This window comes from Zootoca vivipara, chromosome 3 (genome assembly GCF_965207765.1).
Source record: "Zootoca vivipara chromosome 3, rZooViv2.hap1.1, whole genome shotgun sequence".
Taxonomy (NCBI): Eukaryota; Metazoa; Chordata; class Lepidosauria; order Squamata; family Lacertidae; genus Zootoca; species Zootoca vivipara.
In genome coordinates this window covers 97,785,716-97,802,480 of record NC_142586.1, presented here as the reverse complement: position 1 = coordinate 97,802,480, position 16,765 = coordinate 97,785,716, and the positions used below count along the sequence as shown (strand labels likewise).

Below are 16,765 nucleotides of genomic sequence, written 5' to 3'. Positions count from 1 at the left end.
TTGATCATTTTAATTGCCCTCTTTTAAGTGTCTCCATTAGAAGGTAACCTTCATAGGATTTTCTAATTTAATACTCTGGAGTTACTTCAGATGTGTTTTCCACGAAGTTCCATTTCGTGGGGTAATTGCAGCCTCATACAACCAGCGTGTTTAGCACTAGTTAATGCATGAAGGGGTTAAGACCACAGAACTCTCTTCCTAGACTTTGGTCATGCCCCCTCCCCTCTGGTGATGAAGGCTTAGGGAAGTGCTTTGTTTATTCAGCCTACCATGTGAATGCCATATGTAATGGAGGTCTGAACCATGGGCTCCCGGCTTAGACCGCATGTTTATAGACTTTACCATATTTTTAACCCAAGGTTTCTGCCACTTTTTCTTGCTGCTTTATGGGAAAAATGCATGAATCAAATTTTAGAAGTTTGTAAATAAGAACCATTTAAACTTACTAAGCAATGTGCTCTGTTAAATGCTAAAGGAACGCACTGGAATTGACTTAGAATGGGATATTTAAAATGGTCTAATTGCCTATATTCCCATGCTCTACAGCTGCATGTTTTGTGACTTCTAAAAACTCTGCCCGGGGCTCTCTCTTACTGGAGAGTATTTAGCCCCACCTTTGGGTTTAGGAATCCACTGGATTCTTTTTAATTAACCAAGTTATTGACACTTTGTGCTTAATAGAGCTTGTACCCCATTCTCTTGAATCCAAAACCCCTTGTGATTTCAGTGTTTCCAGATGTTTAGCTTTTGAAACTACAGTGGCCGTAAAGCTCCCTTTTCACGCTGATTGGGCAGCTTTGGGACACTGCTGCAGAAATAGTACTGGCTGCTTTGAACTCACCTGGGGCCACTGTTTCATGACCCCACTGCATAAAGCACATTCAAAGAAAAGTTGACAAGCTAAGAGGAAACAGCATAAACTTTTATTGTCTGCAAGTGAGCAGAATCTTAAGGTTGCTTTCAGTCTGTCTTAAAACTCTGAATTGCAGAGATCACTTTGATCACAGCACTTGATTTTATAATGGATGCCATTTGATCGGCCTCCAGTTGATACATCACAGGTGACATCACTCTTCAGCAGACAACCAAGCATTTTTTCAATAACTTCCTCACCTGGGAAAGGGGATAGAGAGCAGGAAAAAGAAAGAGAGAAAATAGTGAATGTTTGCATCACCATCGCCACCGCAATGATTAACTGGATTTCACCTAAATATCCAAACTGCTCTCCTTTGAGCTGTGCCCCCTATTGAGAATGTGATCAGGCCTTGCTAGTCACATGCATACTGTGGGAAATTGCAGTTAAGCTTAACTATGCATGAGTGCTAGTTAGTGTATGAAGGGGTTAATACCAGAGAGCTGTGTTTTCTAGAATCATTTAGGTGTCACACTCTCTTCTCCAGTGAGGGAGCAAGTCAAGCCTTCTCTTCCTTTCCACACTCACTCTCTGCTACCATTCAATGCCCAGGAAAGATGTGCATATTTGAAACTAAACTTCTGTGTTTGCCACCGAAGTTCAGTTTCAAACATTCTACCTGTGTTCTCCTTGCTACTGTGTGGCAATTAATAAATCAGTCTTTTGCGTCTGTAAGTAAAGCATTTGAAAAAAAAAGCAGGTTTTTTGTTTGTTTTTTGTTTACCTTTTTGGACAATGAGTGCAATACAGGTTCCTTCACCACCATCAATTTCACACCTCGCCATTTCGCATTTTTCTCCTTCCTTCTGGGGTATGCACTCTGAACAGATGAGAGCATCTGCTCCAAAAGACAAAACCAAAATCTCATGTGAATAAACGAGGGTTGCCTTGTAGCCATTTGGTTGGAAATCTTCATATTCTTGGCAACAAAGAAATACGTTAGGTCGGGTTTCCCAAACTTGGGCTTCCATTTGTTTTGGGACTACACTTCCCATCACCCCTGACCACAGTGTTGTACTGTCAGTTCCTGAGATCCCAATTTTATTTTGCCACATGGCCTCAGAGCTGCTCCAAGCAGCTGTAGAATGCTAAAGAGAGAAAGAGGCAACCCCCAGACCACCTCTTCAGAACTTCATACTGCTGCTTGAAAAGCTGTGTTGATTTTCCCTTACATAATTTGCCCCAAATGGGATTAAAAGGAGTTGGCACAGGATGGAAATACATTGACCCTTCTGGGCCCAGCTCTGAGATGATGGAGCCCATGATTTGACCACAGCTTGATTTCATTCTGTATTTGCAAAGTATCTCTACCGAGGTACCTCTACCCTGGCATACCAATTAAAATATATGGGAGAGTGGCATAAATAAATAAATATTAGAAGACTGTAGCAGGTGGCAGGAAAGGTGGCAGATGTGAAGCAGGGCCTCTCCATCTGGTTTGGTTCATATGAATCTATCTAAGTTACATTTTCCCTCTCTGTTGGACCAGTCAACCTGCCTTGAACCTGTCTCCCTTGGTTGATAATACTTTCCCCAACTCTTGGAAGAAGAAGAAGAAGAAGAAGAAGAAGAAGAAGAAGAAGAAGAAGAAGAAGAAGAAGAAGAAGAAGAAGAAGAAGAAGAAGAAGAAGAAGAAGAAGAAGACATACCTCCAGGTATAAGGCACAGGAAAGCACAGATTACCAGAAGAAGTTGGCCTGGGGTAGACATCTTGGAAGCAGAAGACTCCGTGTATGTCTCAGCAGAACCTTAAGTAACAGAGGAACAAAGGCAGGCCTTCACTGGATTCCACCAGAGTAGAAAAGCTTCTTCCTCTCTTCCTGTTAAAAACCACCCTACAGATCACAGTGTACTGAGAAATGACATATAAAGATAAACTGGTGGGCTGTGACATTATGAACTGGCCACTCATTACAGGGCAATAATGATGTGTGGAATGAACAGAGTCTTTTAGCTCAGGGCTTCAATGGGCTCTGCACGTCTCCACTGGCACATTTGCCCATACTGGACAAGACCTGTAATCATACACACATACATTATTTTCTTTGTATGCTGTCTTTCCACAGTTCAAACCATACTCAAGGCAGCTTACATAATGGAAAAAATACATATCTACAACATAACAAAAGTAGCCATAATTAGAAAAAACAAAATGCAAAATGCAAAACCAAACTGAACAATTTCAATAAATCACAGTAGAAGATTCGGGAAAAATCCCAGCAGGAACAAGAGCAACAACTCCCCCCATCCCACCCCCCCAAATACCACCTCAGCAGCCTCAATCACTGCCCTCCCAGATCAGGTGTAAAAAGGCCAGAGCTTCGTGGGATGCTCAGCAATCATCAGTATTATTACTTCTTGCACAACAATAAATGAATGGTGGTTTTAATGTTTCTAATTTAATATAATAAATCTGTTCAAATGACTCTGTTCACACCAAAAACAAAGCCACAATTACATTGCTATCTATTGCATGCCTATTTAAAAATATGTCCCACTGAGCAGAATGAGGCTCACTGCTCTGATATTTATATATATTTCCACAATAATTTGTGATTTTAATGGTAAACAAAAACAATACTGTCTTGAGCCATGGGTGCAGACCATAACCATCCTGCCTAGTAGCCATGGATAGTTTTATCTTCCATCCATATGTCCAAACCTCATTTCCACCCATCCAGGTTATTTGCTATCAATACTTTGTGTAGGAGAAAGTTCCCCCTTTGCATGTCAATGGGGCAGTGTTGCTATTAATTTTCAAGGGATAACAGCATCGCCTCTGAAAAACCAGCTTGGAGAAAAACAGCCCCTGCCCACCAATGACCCTTGGGACAACAGAGCCCTTGTTGGTGAGTCATGGCGGCGGCTGGCTTTTTGTACAACTGTCAGTCACCTCAGCGACATCACTCATCATCGCTGTTTTTGAGGGCTGCAAGTTCCTTCCCCTGTATGCAAGTCTATATGTTTCTTCCGGAGTTCTAAATTTCATGAGTAGAGAATGAGCCTCACTGTGGAAACTTGGCAAAGCCAGCATTTGCTGCATAGCGATTGGGGAAGGAGGTACAGAAGTGGCCCCATACTGGCTTTCTGCTCATGATGCTCCTTCACAGCAGCTATATAGAAAGAGGGCTCTTGTCCTTCTGCCATTTCATATTCCTGCTCCTATCCTGATTATGGTCCTGTCAATTACCGGTGCACTCTTTTGTGATTCAGCAGCATCTCTCCATGTTCCCTTCATGAAGGCAGGTTGTTCTCCAAGATACTGGTGGGGGAGGATATATATATATATATATATATATATATATATATATATATATATACCCACCTTCTTAAACTGCTAGTGGATCTGGGACAGGGAGGTCCCTTAAACACTACTGGACTCATTGATCTTTCAAAGCTTGTTGGGGGAGTCAGGGGTGTAGTGTACTTTCCAGGCACATTTTGTATTATTTGAAAAGAAGTAGAAGCACTCTGTTAAATAAATTGATCAATTAATTAAAAGTTTCTTGTGTGACAAAATAGTACATACAGCTCTCCACTTTCAATTCATAGAGTCTTTTCACAGTTCATTTACATTCAGTATGAGACACCAGAAATGGAGACAGTGAGAGATTTTACTTTCTTGGGTTCCATGATCACTGCAGATGATGACAGCAGCCATGAAATTAAAGGACACCTGCTTCTTGGGAGAAAAGTGATGACAAAACTAGACAGCATCTTAAAAAGCAGAGACATCACCTTGCCGACAAAGGTCCGTATAGTTAAAGCTATGGTTTTCCCAGTGGTGATGTATGGAAGTGAGAGCTGGACCATAAAGAAGGCTGATCGCCGAAGAATTGATCCTTTTGAATTATGGTGTTGGAGGAGACTCGAGTCTTGAGAGTCCCATGGACTGCAAGAAGATCAAACCTATCCATTCTGAAGAAAATCAGCCCTGAGTGCTCACTGGAAGGACAGTTCGTGAAGCTGAGGCTCCAATACTTTGGCCACCTCATGAGAAGAGAAGACTCCCTGGAAAATAACCTGATGTTGGGAAAGATTGAGGGCACTACCATGTTTCCCCTTTTCTAATACGTATTCATAAAATAAGCCATGGCAGAGTTTTTCTAGAAGTAAGAGAAGTAAGACGTACCCCGAAAGTAAGCCGCCATCGTTCCCGCCGCATCCTCAGCCCCTCCTGTTGCTGGCAACACTCTGGGAGCCAGCAAACCAGCGAGAGGCGGGGGGGGGACGTGCCTCTTGGCACCGCCTGCTCAGCATGCAGGGAGAGGGGTGAAAGAAAAAAAGCCTTTCCTGCCCCTTCCTGTTTCTGACCATGCTCTGGGAGCCAGTGAACCAGCGAGAGGTTCAAAAAGAGACTACTGCAAGAGACGACGACTGAGCAGAGACTGAGGGAGCAAGAAGCAAGGAGATACCGTACCAGTAAAGACCGGTAAGAAAGAACCCCTTTATTACTCCCCCTTTTTAAAATAATTTTTTATTCCCAAAATTTTAAAATAAAAACCTCTTTGGGGACCCACATTTGGGGGGGGGGGGCTGAAGCCACTGTTCTTACCAGAAAAAATGCTCTCTGGTCTGCTACCAATACTATAAATGGAAGTGGGTTGCTGAAAGAACAAAAGAGCCCTGAAAGGCCTCTTTGGTGCAGCAAGTTGGGAGTGTTGATAAAAAGAACCCCTTTATTTACTGGTAGCTTTGACTCCCTCCTCCTCCTTGTCCAGCCACTTGTCCAGCCATAACCCAACGTGTTATGGATTGCACAGGACTGCATGCAAGCCTGAAGTTCCCACGTGCAACCCTGACACACTTTCTGGTCTCTTTTGACATTGAGACCTGGGCATGACCCCCCAAACTACCCCAAAACTTCTTTAAATAATTTAATTTTTTTAATACCGGTATATACTGGTATTATTATTATTATTATTATTATTACTATTATTATTAAATATTTATTACCAGTACGGTATTACTGGTATTATTAATATCGTATCACTCTATTCCCCCCAGACAAGATGAGTGCAAATAGAATTTGAGTACAAGAAAGGAATTGTGGAGGACTCCCAGGGCAAGAATCTTACGGCTTTCTGCAAGGAGAAGAATTTGGATATCCGAACGGTCCAAAAATGGCAGGCAGAATACGATAACCTCACACTACAGGTGGTCATAGGAAATGCTAAGAAGCGTTAAGTGTGGTGCAGGTCGGCAACCTTCAGTTCCCGAGCTGGAAGACATGATCAGTGAATGGATCACTGACAGGAGAGCAAAGGCTTTGGTTGTGCGCAGGTCTGATGTTCAAGCATTTGCCCTATCAATGGCATCACAATTCGAAACACCCTCTGAATTCAAAGAATCACAACACTGGCTGGATGGCTTCCTTCATCGATATGAACTGTCTCTCAGAAAATCAACAACATTGTTTAAGTTGGAAGATGCTGAAGTTGTTAAGCGAGTGGTTGCATTCAAGTCCTTTGTTGATGACATTGACTTTTCTAAATACCAACTTTGCAACATGATCGCTATGCAGTGTTTATGGGTCAAGGAGCCCAAAGAACAATTGACCAGAGGAGTGCCTCCTCAATCTACTTTCCCTCTACTGGTCACAAAAGTTATCAAGTCACCTGTATTTTGGCAATTCGTCTGGATGGAAAGAAACCCACACCTGTTATCATCGCTAAGGGCAAGAAAGATAAGATTGAACATGTTTCTGGCATTTATGTTCTGGAATCCGAAAAAGCCTGGTGCACACAAGCAGTTATAAGGAGGTGGCTTGATTTAATGCTGCCACTTGTTATGAGAGGTGGCCAAAGAGGTCTGCTAGTATAGGATTCAGCCAGCACTCATCGTACTAAAGACATGAAGAAGTTCCTTGCAGAGAGAAGAATAGATCAAATGATGATTCCTGCAAGGATGACTGCCTATCTACAGACTCTTGATATTGCAATAAACAAGCCATTCAAAGGCCATTTGCGTATGGAAATCAACGACTACATCTATATATATAAAAATGTAAAAATCGTGAAATCCGGGGTTCCACTTTTCTCCGTAACCGCTTTACCGATCGTCCTGAAATTTGGACACAACGATCCAGGCCACTCCTAGAGCATTGGTGGGGGCAAAAATCCCTCAAATCGCACACCTGCGCAGGTACAGAAATGCTTTTCCACCAACTCAAACAGCGCCCTCAAGTGGCATAGTACCCTCCTCCACCCCCTCCCTTCCTGAGAAATCTAAGCCACACCCACAAACCAAATGACATCATCATCAACCAAGCAACTTAAACACACCAAGGCAGCCATTTTATCTAGGACTTTGTTTTAGGCCCCTGACAGGCTGCCAGGCCTCCACTAGGCCCGGGGAGGGGGATAACCCACAGCAACGCACTTGGGGACACGGCAAGGGGTTTTGCTTTACCATTTAGCACCACTACCCCCCCCCAAAAAAACCCACCAAACAACCAACATTGCCAAGTGGAGTTCGGGGTCAGCCTGGGGGGGGGGTTGCCACAGACCGCAGCACGGCCTTTGATTTATGTAGGCCCCAGCACGGCAAGGGGTTTTACTTTACCATTTAGCAACACTACCCCCCACCCAAAAACCCCCCCACCAAAAAACCAACATTGCCAAGTGGAGGTCGGGGCCTGCCGGAGGAGGAGTTTGCCACAGGACGCAGCACGGCCTTTGATTTATGTAGGCCCCTACACTGCAAGGGGTTTTTACTTTACAATTTAGCACCACTACCCCCCAAAAATCCACAAGACAAAAATAAATATGACTTATTTTATGGGTATGTCTTATTTTAGGAGAAACAACTGATTGTAAGCCTCTGTCTCTCTTTTTTTAAAAAACAACAACAACAACAACAACAACAACAACCATTCAATTTCTCTCCCCAGTTTAAGTCCTCAGATATTTGCAGTGCACACCCCCCACCCCATTTACAATTCCCTACCTTCCCCTGGCCACTTCCTGGGTTTTTTTATGGAACTGAACAACTCGGTTACTTCTGAACGGCCTTCTGTTGCCATGCCCTTGCAGGGCCATACAGATGCCCGCCCCAGGTAGATAAGATAATGTGTCCCTGTTTTTAACCCCTTAGTTACTTATTTCATTTTACTGATTGTGAATATGCTGACCGAGGCCCCCTTTAGATTCGGAGGCCCGCGCCAAGTGCCCCATATGACCCTCTTCCTTCTGTCTGGGCCTGTCTGTTGCTACGGGGCTATGTGGCTTCATTATTGACCCCCCCTCCCCGGGTTGGGATTCTTTAAGTAGTTCTCTGGGTCCCACGGCACATCATCACCCCCGATCCTTAATCTAAACATATAGAAATGCTCATGATGCATGCGCAAGGGCCAATGTATGGAGATACAGGGGGGAGGGGACAACAGAGGGCTCAGACAAAAGTAAATACTGGGAAATGGAACCCAGAAACTGACAGCTCCTTCTCCAAGGATGAGGGCCAATGTAGGAAGATACCAGGGGTAGGGGCCAACACTCCCCAGGAACAACAGAGGGTTCAGACAAAAGTGCATGCTGGGAAATAGAACCCAGAACCTAACAGTTCCTTTTCGAGGGTGGGGGCCAAGGTATGGAGATACAGGGGGAGGGGCCAACACTCCCCAGGAACAACAGAGGGAAGGGTATCCTACGGAAACACAGGGATGAGCTGGGGTGGAGGGAGGAGGGGCAGGATACGTCATGGATCGTGATGGGGGGGATCACAGGAAAGAACCACAGCAACGCGTGGCCGGGTCAGCTAGTCTATATATATATAAATGTAAAAATCGTGAAATCCGTGGTTCCACTTTTCTCCGTAACCGCTTGACCGATCGTCCTGAAATTTGGACACAACGATCCAGGCCACTCCTAGAGCGTTGTTGGGGGCAAAAATCCCTCAAATCACACACCTGCACAGGTACAGAAATGCTTTTCCACCAACTCAAAAAGCACCCTCAAGTGGCGTAGTACCCTCCTCCACCCCCTCCCTTCCTGAGAAATCTAAGCCACACCCACAAACCAAATGAAATCATCATCAACCAAGCAACTTAAACACACCAAGGCAGCCATTTTATCTAGGACTTTGTTTTAGGCCCCTGACAGGCTGCCAGGCCTCCACTAGGCCCGGGGAGGGGGATAACCCACAGCAACGCACTTGGGGACACGGCAAGGGGTTTTACTTTACCATTTAGCACCACTACCCCCCCAAAAAAACCCACCAAAGAACCAACATTGCCAAGTGGAGGTCGGGGCCAGCCTGGGGGGGGGGTTTGCCACAGACCGCAGCACGGCCTTTGATTTATGTAGGCCCCTGCACGGCAAGGGGTTTTACTTTACCATTTAGCAACACTACCCCCACCCCAAAAAAACCCCACCAAACAACCAACATTGCCAAGTGGAGGTCGGGGCCTGCCGGAGGAGGGGTTTGCCACAGGTCGCAGCACGGCCTTTGATTTATGTAGGCCCCTACACTGCAAGGGGTTTTTACTTTACAATTTAGCACCACTACCCCCAAAAAATCCACAAGACAAAAATAAATATGACTTATTTTATGGGTATGTCTTATTTTAGGAGAAACAACTGATTATAAGCCTCTGTCTCTCTTTTTTTAAAAACAACAACAACAACCATTCACTTTCTCTCCCCAGTTTAAGTCCTCAGATATTTGCAGTGCACACCCCCCACCCCATTTACAATTACCTACCTTCCCCTTGCCACTTGCTGGGTTTTTTTATGGAACTGAACAACTCAGTTACTTCTGAACGGCCTTCTGTTGCCAGGCCCTTGCAGGGCCAGACAGAGGCCCGCCCCAGGTAGATAAGATAACGTGTCCCTGTTTTTAACCCCTTAGTTACTTATTTCATTTTACTGATTGTGAATATGCTGACCGAGGCCCCCTTTAGATTCGGAGGCCCGCGCCAAGTGCCTCATATGACCCTCTTCCTTCTGTCTGGGCCTGTCTGTTGCTACGGGGCTATGCGGCTTTGCTATTTGACCCCCCCCTCCCCGGGTTGGGATTCTTTAAGTAGTTCTCTGGGTCCCACGGCACATCATCACCCACGATCCTTAATCTAAACATATAGAAATGTTCACGATTCGTGCGCAAGGGCCAATGTATGGAGATACAGGTTGGAGGGGACAACAGAGGGCTCAGACAAAAGTAAATACTGGGAAATGGAACCCAGAAACTGACAGCTCCTTCTCCAAGGACGGGGGCCAATGTAGGAAGATACCAGGGGTAGGGGCCAACACTCCCCAGGAACAATAGAGGGTTCAGACAAAAGTGCATGCTGGGAAATAGAACCCAGAACCTAACAGTTCCTTTTCGAGGGTGGGGGTCAAGGTATGGAGATACAAGGGGGAGGGGCCAACACTCCCCAGGGACAACAGAGGGAAGGGTATCCTACGGAAACACAGGGATGAGCTGGGGTGGAGGGAGGAGGGGCAGGATACGTCATGGATCGTGACAGGGGGGGATCACAGGAAAGAACCACAGCAATGCATGGCCGGGTTAGCTAGTTGAGAATAGAATGAAAAGAAATAAGCATGGAAACTTTGTGAAATCTAGCCTGCAAGAGGTCGTGAATTGGGTGAAGAATTCATGGGATAAAATCACTGACAGTGTTGTTGCCAGTGCACTCTGAGCAGGTTACCTGGATAAGAGCTGCTCATTTACTGAGACCTGTATTGCTCGACATGAAAGATTGGGGCCTATGGTTCTAAAGGAAGGATGGAATTCCGGGTTTGGAGAGTTATGATGATGTTCCAGAAGAAGGTGACTTAATTATAATTGAATAAATATTGATTGCTGTATGCTCCAGAAGAAGATGACTTAATTTTAATTGAAGAAATGCGGATCTCTGTATGGTCCAGAAGAAGATGACTTAATTTTAATTGAAGAAATGTAGATTGCTGTACCGTACCATTTTGACGCAATAAAAATAAGACATCCCAACGAAAATAAGCCACCCTGTGTTTTTTTGAGGAAAAAATGTTATAAGACGGTGTCTTTAAAAAGGGGGAACACGGTAGGAGAAGGGGGTGACAGAGGACGAGGTGGTTAGACAGTGTTCTCGAAGCTACCAACATGAGTCTGACCAAAATGCGGGAGGCAGTGGAAGACAGGAGTGCCTGGCATGCTCTGGTCCATGGGGTCACGAAGAGTCGGACACGACAAAACGATTAAACAACAACAAGATGAGACACCAGGTTGTCATAAGCATTATGCAGCCAGAGAAAAAGAAGGGGGGAGCTATTTGCATGTTGCCTTGTAGTATTTCAATCCAGGATATTGGGGGGGGGGGTACTCCACTTGCTGCTCTTTCCCAGTGAAAATATACTTTGATATATTGTTCCCAAGTCCATGGAAGGGATGACTATATGAAGAGTATAATGCAGATCCCTTTCAACCATTTGAATGTCATATTGATGAACAAGACCAATAATCTCATGGTTGGTTACACTGATATCAATAAGAAGGGTTTTGTAGTCAGCTGCCTTAAAGGTAAAGGGACCCCTGACCATTAGGTCCAGTCGTGACCGACTCTGGGGTTGCGCGCTCATCTCGCATTATTGGCCGAGGGAGCCGGCGTATAGCTTCCAGGTCATGTGGCCAGCATGACAAAGCCGCTTCTGGCAAACCAGAGCAGCACATGGAAACGCCGTTTACCTTCCCGCTGTAGCGGTTCCTATTTATCTACTTGCATTTTGACATGCTTTCGAACTGCTAGGTTGGCAGTTGGTAGTTGCTAGGTTGGTAGTCAGCTGCCTTATGAGTTATTAAATATATAATATAACTAGCTGACCCGGCCACGCGTTGATGTGGTTCTTTCCTGTGATCCCCCACCCACCCTGTCACGATCCATGACGTATCCTGCCCCTCCTCCCTCCACCCCAGCTCATCCCTGTGTTTCCGTAGGATACCCTTCCCTCTATTGTCCCTGGGGAGTGTTGGTCCCTCCCCCTGTATCTCCATACCTTGCCCCCCCCCTCGAAAAGGAACTGTTAGGTTCTGGGTTCTATTTCCCAGCATGCACTTTTGTCTGAACCCTCTGTTGTTCCTGGGGAGTGTTGACCCTTACCCCTGGTATCTTCCTACATTGGCCCCCATCCTTGGAGAAGGAGCTGTCAGTTTCTGGGTTCCATTTCCCAGTATTTACTTTTGTCTGAGCCCTCTGTTGTCCCCTCCCCCCTGTATCTCCATACATTGGCCCTTGCGCACGCATCGTGAACATTTCTATATGTTTAGATTAAGGATCGGGGGTGATGATGTGCTGTGGGACCCAGAGAACTACTTAAAGAATCCCAACCCGGGGAGGGGGGGTCAAATAGCGAAGCCACATAGCCCCGTAGCAACAGACAGGTCCAGACAGAAGGAAGAAGGTCATATGGGGCACTTGGCGCGGGCCTCCGAATCTAAAGGGGGCCTCGGTCAGCATATTCACAATCAGTAAAATGAAATAAGTAACTAAGGGGTTAAAAATAGGGACACATTATCTTATCTACCTGGGGCGGGCCTCTGTCTGGCCCTGCAAGGGCCTGGCAACAGAAGGCCGTTCAGAAGTAACTGAGTTGTTCAGTTCCATAAAAAAAACCCAGGAAGTGGCAAGGGGAAGGTAGGGAATTGTAAATGGGGTGGGGGGTGTGCACTGCAAATATCTGATGACTTAAACTGGGGAGAGAAAGTGAATGGTTGTTGTTGTTGTTTTTAAAAAAAGAGAGACAGAGGCTTATAATCAGTTGTTTCTCCTAAAATAAGACATACCCATAAAATAAGTCATATTTATTTTTGTCTTGTGGATTTTTTGGGGGTAGTGGTGCTAAATTGTAAAGTAAAAACCCCTTGCAGTGTAGAGGCCTACATAAATCAAAGGCCGTGCTGCGTCCTGTGGCAAACCCCTCCTCTGGCAGGCCTCGATCTCCACTTGGCAATGTTGGTTTTTTGGTGGGGTTTTTTTGGGTGGGGGTAGTGTTGCTAAATGGTAAAGTAAAACCCCTTGCCGTGCAGGGGCCTACATAAATCAAAGGCCGTGCTGCGGTCTGTGGCAACCCCCCCCCAGGCATGCCCCGACCTCCACTTGGCAATGTTGGTTCTTTGGTGGGTTTTTTGGGGGGGGTAGTGGTGCTAAATGGTAAAGTAAAACCCCTTGCCGTGTCCCCAAGTGCGTTGCTGTGGGTTATCCCCCTCCCCGGGCCTAGTGGAGGCCTGGCAGCCTGTCAGGGGCCTAAAACAAAGTCCTAGATAAAATGGCTGCCTTGGTGTGTTTAAGTTGCTTGGTTGATGATGATTTCATTTGGTTTGTGGGTGTGGCTTAGATTTCTCAGGAAGGGAGGGGGTGGAGGAGGGTACTACGCCACTTGAGGGCGCTTTTTGAGTTGGTGGAAAAGCATTTCTGTACCTGTGCAGGTGTGTGATTTGAGGGATTTTTGCCCCCAACAACGCTCTAGGAGTGGCCTGGATCGTTGTGTCCAAATTTCAGGACGATCGGTCAAGCGGTTACGGAGAAAAGTGGAGCCCCAGATTTCACGATTTTTACATTTATATATATATAGATGTCTATTTCATGGATTCAGAATTGGCATTTGGCACAACAGAACATAGTTTCAATTTGGATTTTATAATCAGAGGGGGCCTCTTAGTGGTGCAGCTAGACTGGTGACTGGGAGCGGCCGCCGAGACCACATGACACTGGTCTTGAAAGATCTACATTGGCTCCCAGTACGTTTCCAAGCACAGTTCAAAGTTTTGGTTCTGACCTTTAAAGCCCTAAATGGCCTCGTTCCAGTATACCTGAAGGAGCGTCTCCACCCCCATCGTTCTGCCCGGACACTGAGGTCCAGTACCGAGAGCCTTCTGGTGGTTCCCTCATTGTGAGAAGCCAAGTTGCAGGGATCCAGGCAGAGGGCCTTCTCGGTGGTGGCGCCCGCCCTCTGGAACGCCCTCCCATCAGATGTCAAAGAGAAAAACAGCTACCAGATTTTTAGAAGACATCTGAAGGCAGCCCTGTTTAGGGAGGCTTTTAATGTTTAATAGATTTTTTTAATTTCATTTTTCTGTTGGAAGCCGCCCAGAGTGGCTGGGGAAACCCAGCCAGATGGGTGGGGTATAAATAATAATAATAATAATATATTATTATTATTATTATTATTATTATTATTATTATTATTATTATTCGATCTCTCTGGGCTCAAGGAATGCAATAATGTTTGATCATTTTCATTGTTGGTCATTTAAAGTCTCCCTACTAGAAGACAGCCTTCTTTGGAAGGTGTTAGAATCCCATGGTTAGAAGATGTTATGCAAAGGTTGGGCAGCCACCTATTGGAGATGATGTAGCATTGGATTTCCTGCATTGGCAGGAGGTTGCCATGGATGATCTTCGAGGTACTTTCCAACTTTAGGATTCCATAATTCTAGGAGCAGCACAGAACTTTTGTCAAGCCAGTATGTGCTGGGACCATTTGAACCTGGTATTAAGCCCACCTAAAGATACGTTGTGAAGGCTGTGATGCCAGTCCTGATTCTCTCTGATTGCAGATGGGAAATTGAAGGTCTCAACACTCCCCTGATTCAACACACCTTCAAACCTGATATATCATGGAGTTAGGGTTGCCAGACTCAATAGTGGACAGGACTTCTGTGCCTTTAATTGCCCTGCTCTCTTTTGTGTCTGGAAACCTTAAAGAGAAACCAGCAGACCCTTTGCTTGGAAATTAAACAAAGGGTCTTGCGTGTTTCTCTTTAAGGCAGGCATCCCCAAACTTCGGCCCTCCAGATGTTTTGGACTACAATTCCTATCTTCCCCAACCACTGGTCCTGTTAGCTAGGGATCATGAGAGTTGTAGGCCAAAACATCTGGAGGGCCGCAGTTTGGAGATGCCTGCTTTAAGGTTTCCAGACTCAAAAGGGAGCAGGGCAATTAAAGTCACAGAAGTCCTGTCCTCTATTGAGTCTGGCAACCCTACATGGAGTAGGGGTTTTTGTTTGCCTTTGTAGTCCTGATTATTATATAATCCAACCTTCTTTTTATTTTTTAAATCATAGCTTCCATCAGGAATTATTGGATCTAATACTAGACATGAGTGAAGCACTTGGATGGTCATATTTAATTCTACCTATTTTGAATGGATAGAATTGAGAGATCCAACCAACAAATGTGAGGAAAGAAAGTACAAAAAAAGAAAACCCAAAGTGAAACAGCAAAAGATTTATTTGTGTGCAGAGGGCCTAGATGTTGCTTTAAGCGCTGTCTCATGGGTATAGCTCATTGCAGAAATTTTTATTCCTGCAGCAGATGAGATCATAGCGGTAAGCATTCTCATTATCAACATGGATGAGGCCACATGTCACGTCCGTCTTCTTCCGGCAACCAAGTATTCTCTCATAAAGCTTGCCCCCTGAAATGAAGAGTGAAGAAGAGGAAGGGGGTGAGGAGATTAAACGTTAGCATTTTCTCCAGTAATCAACTGGATTTCACATGAAATGCTCAACCCCATTTGAAATCACAACTTGCCCCTAAAATCAGTAAAACATATTCCCATTTTATAGATGGGACAATGGAAAAAAAATCCACTGTTGATCAAAGATTATAATCCAGATCTCTGGAGCTTAAGGTCAACATAAATTCACTCTGGAATCCAAATTTTGGGCAGAGGTTTTCGACAAAATATATAAAACATTAAATGCCCTTTTCAAGCCTCCCTGCACCCTGCCCCTTTTGAACATGTGGAAGAATCCTCCTCTGTCTTTTATATTTGTTAGCAATTTATATTTTATTCTTGGCTTCTTCCGTCTCCAAATGAATCTTGAAATATCTCTTTGCCATTCTTTGAAGCATTGTTGATTACTGGAATTGATTAGAATAAAAATAACATTTTTGGTAATACATTCATTTTAATACCTGATATTCTTCCTGTCAGTGAAATATTCGTTCTTCCCCAAATTTCTAAATTCCTTTTTATCTCCTTCCATGCTTTTTTCATAATTGCCTTTAACTATATTTATATTTTTGGCTGTTAGCCTGTTAGCCAGATCCCTAAATATTTCACTTATTCTTCAATTTCTCTTGTTCTGGAGCATTTTTAACTATAAGCTTAGTTTTACCTTTATTTAGTTTAAAACCTGAAACTAAGCCGAATTCTTTTATTTTCCTTAATACTTCCCGCAAAAATTCCATCAGATCTTCCACCATAATAACCAAATCATCTGCAAATGCTTTCAATTTGTAAGCTTTATTACCTACCTTAATTCCTTCAATTGCCTCCTCCATCCTTATATTCCTTGTTAATACTTCTAATACTAATATAAACAATAATGGTGATAGCAGACATCCTTGCCTTGTCCCTTTCATTATTTTACATTCTTCTGTCATAATGTTACTAATTATTAATCTTGCTTTCTGATCAGAATACATTGCTCCTATTCTGCATTTAAAATTTTCTCCAAAGTTCATTTCTTCCAGGACTTTTAACATAAATGCCCACGATACATTATCAAATGCTTTTTCAGCATCAATAAACATCAGTGCTGCCTGTTTTTCATTTCTTACTTCTAGAGATTCAATTATATCTATTATATTCCTTATATTATCTTTCATCTGTCTCCCTGAAAGAAATCCTGTTTGATCTTGATGAATTATCTCTAATAGTATACCTTTCATTCTGTTAGCTAAAATATTTGCAAATAATTTATAGTAAGAATTTAATAATGAAATTGGTCTTTTTCACTTCTTATATGTCTGTCCCTTGTTTCAGAATTAAGCTGATGAGGTCCTCTTTCCATGTCCTTGGTATTATCCCTTCACTTAAAATTCCATTCATCACTTTTGCAAGTGGAGTTCCCATCTGTATCTAATAT

The 16,765-nt window shown here is 44.1% G+C and overlaps 1 protein-coding gene across 2 annotated transcripts; it reads right to left on the bottom strand.

Moving 5' to 3' along the window:
- Positions 1-901: 901 nt before the first annotated feature.
- LOC148686365 (uncharacterized) lies at positions 902-7,967 on the bottom strand. 2 transcript variants are annotated; one of them, XM_088666744.1, is made up of 4 exons: positions 7,862-7,967; positions 2,563-2,661; positions 1,638-1,754; positions 902-1,113 (listed from the first exon to the last, which is right to left on the bottom strand). In XM_088666744.1, the coding sequence occupies exons 1-4, from the start codon at positions 7,935-7,937 to the stop codon at positions 971-973; spliced, it is 435 nt and encodes a 144-aa protein (XP_088522870.1). In that variant the 5' UTR covers positions 7,938-7,967; the 3' UTR covers positions 902-970. The 2 variants fall into 2 exon arrangements, with proteins under 2 accessions (XP_088522870.1, XP_088522871.1); XM_088666745.1 differs by having other exon boundaries at positions 1,638-1,751; positions 7,862-7,964.
- Between the last annotated feature and the right edge of the window lie 8,798 nt (positions 7,968-16,765).

Excerpts from the sequence above, each read along its gene's own strand:
- LOC148686365 (XM_088666744.1), bottom strand. The coding sequence starts at position 7,937 with ATGGCAACAGAAGGCCGTTCAGAAGTAACCGAGTTGTTCAGTTCCATA. Across the intron at positions 1,755-2,562 it reads CCTGTGCCTTATACCTGGAG|CAGATGCTCTCATCTGTTCA; the intron begins GTATGTCTTCTT and ends TGTCTTTTGGAG. Across the intron at positions 1,114-1,637 it reads TGCACTCATTGTCCAAAAAG|GTGAGGAAGTTATTGAAAAA; the intron begins GTAAACAAAAAA and ends CCCCTTTCCCAG.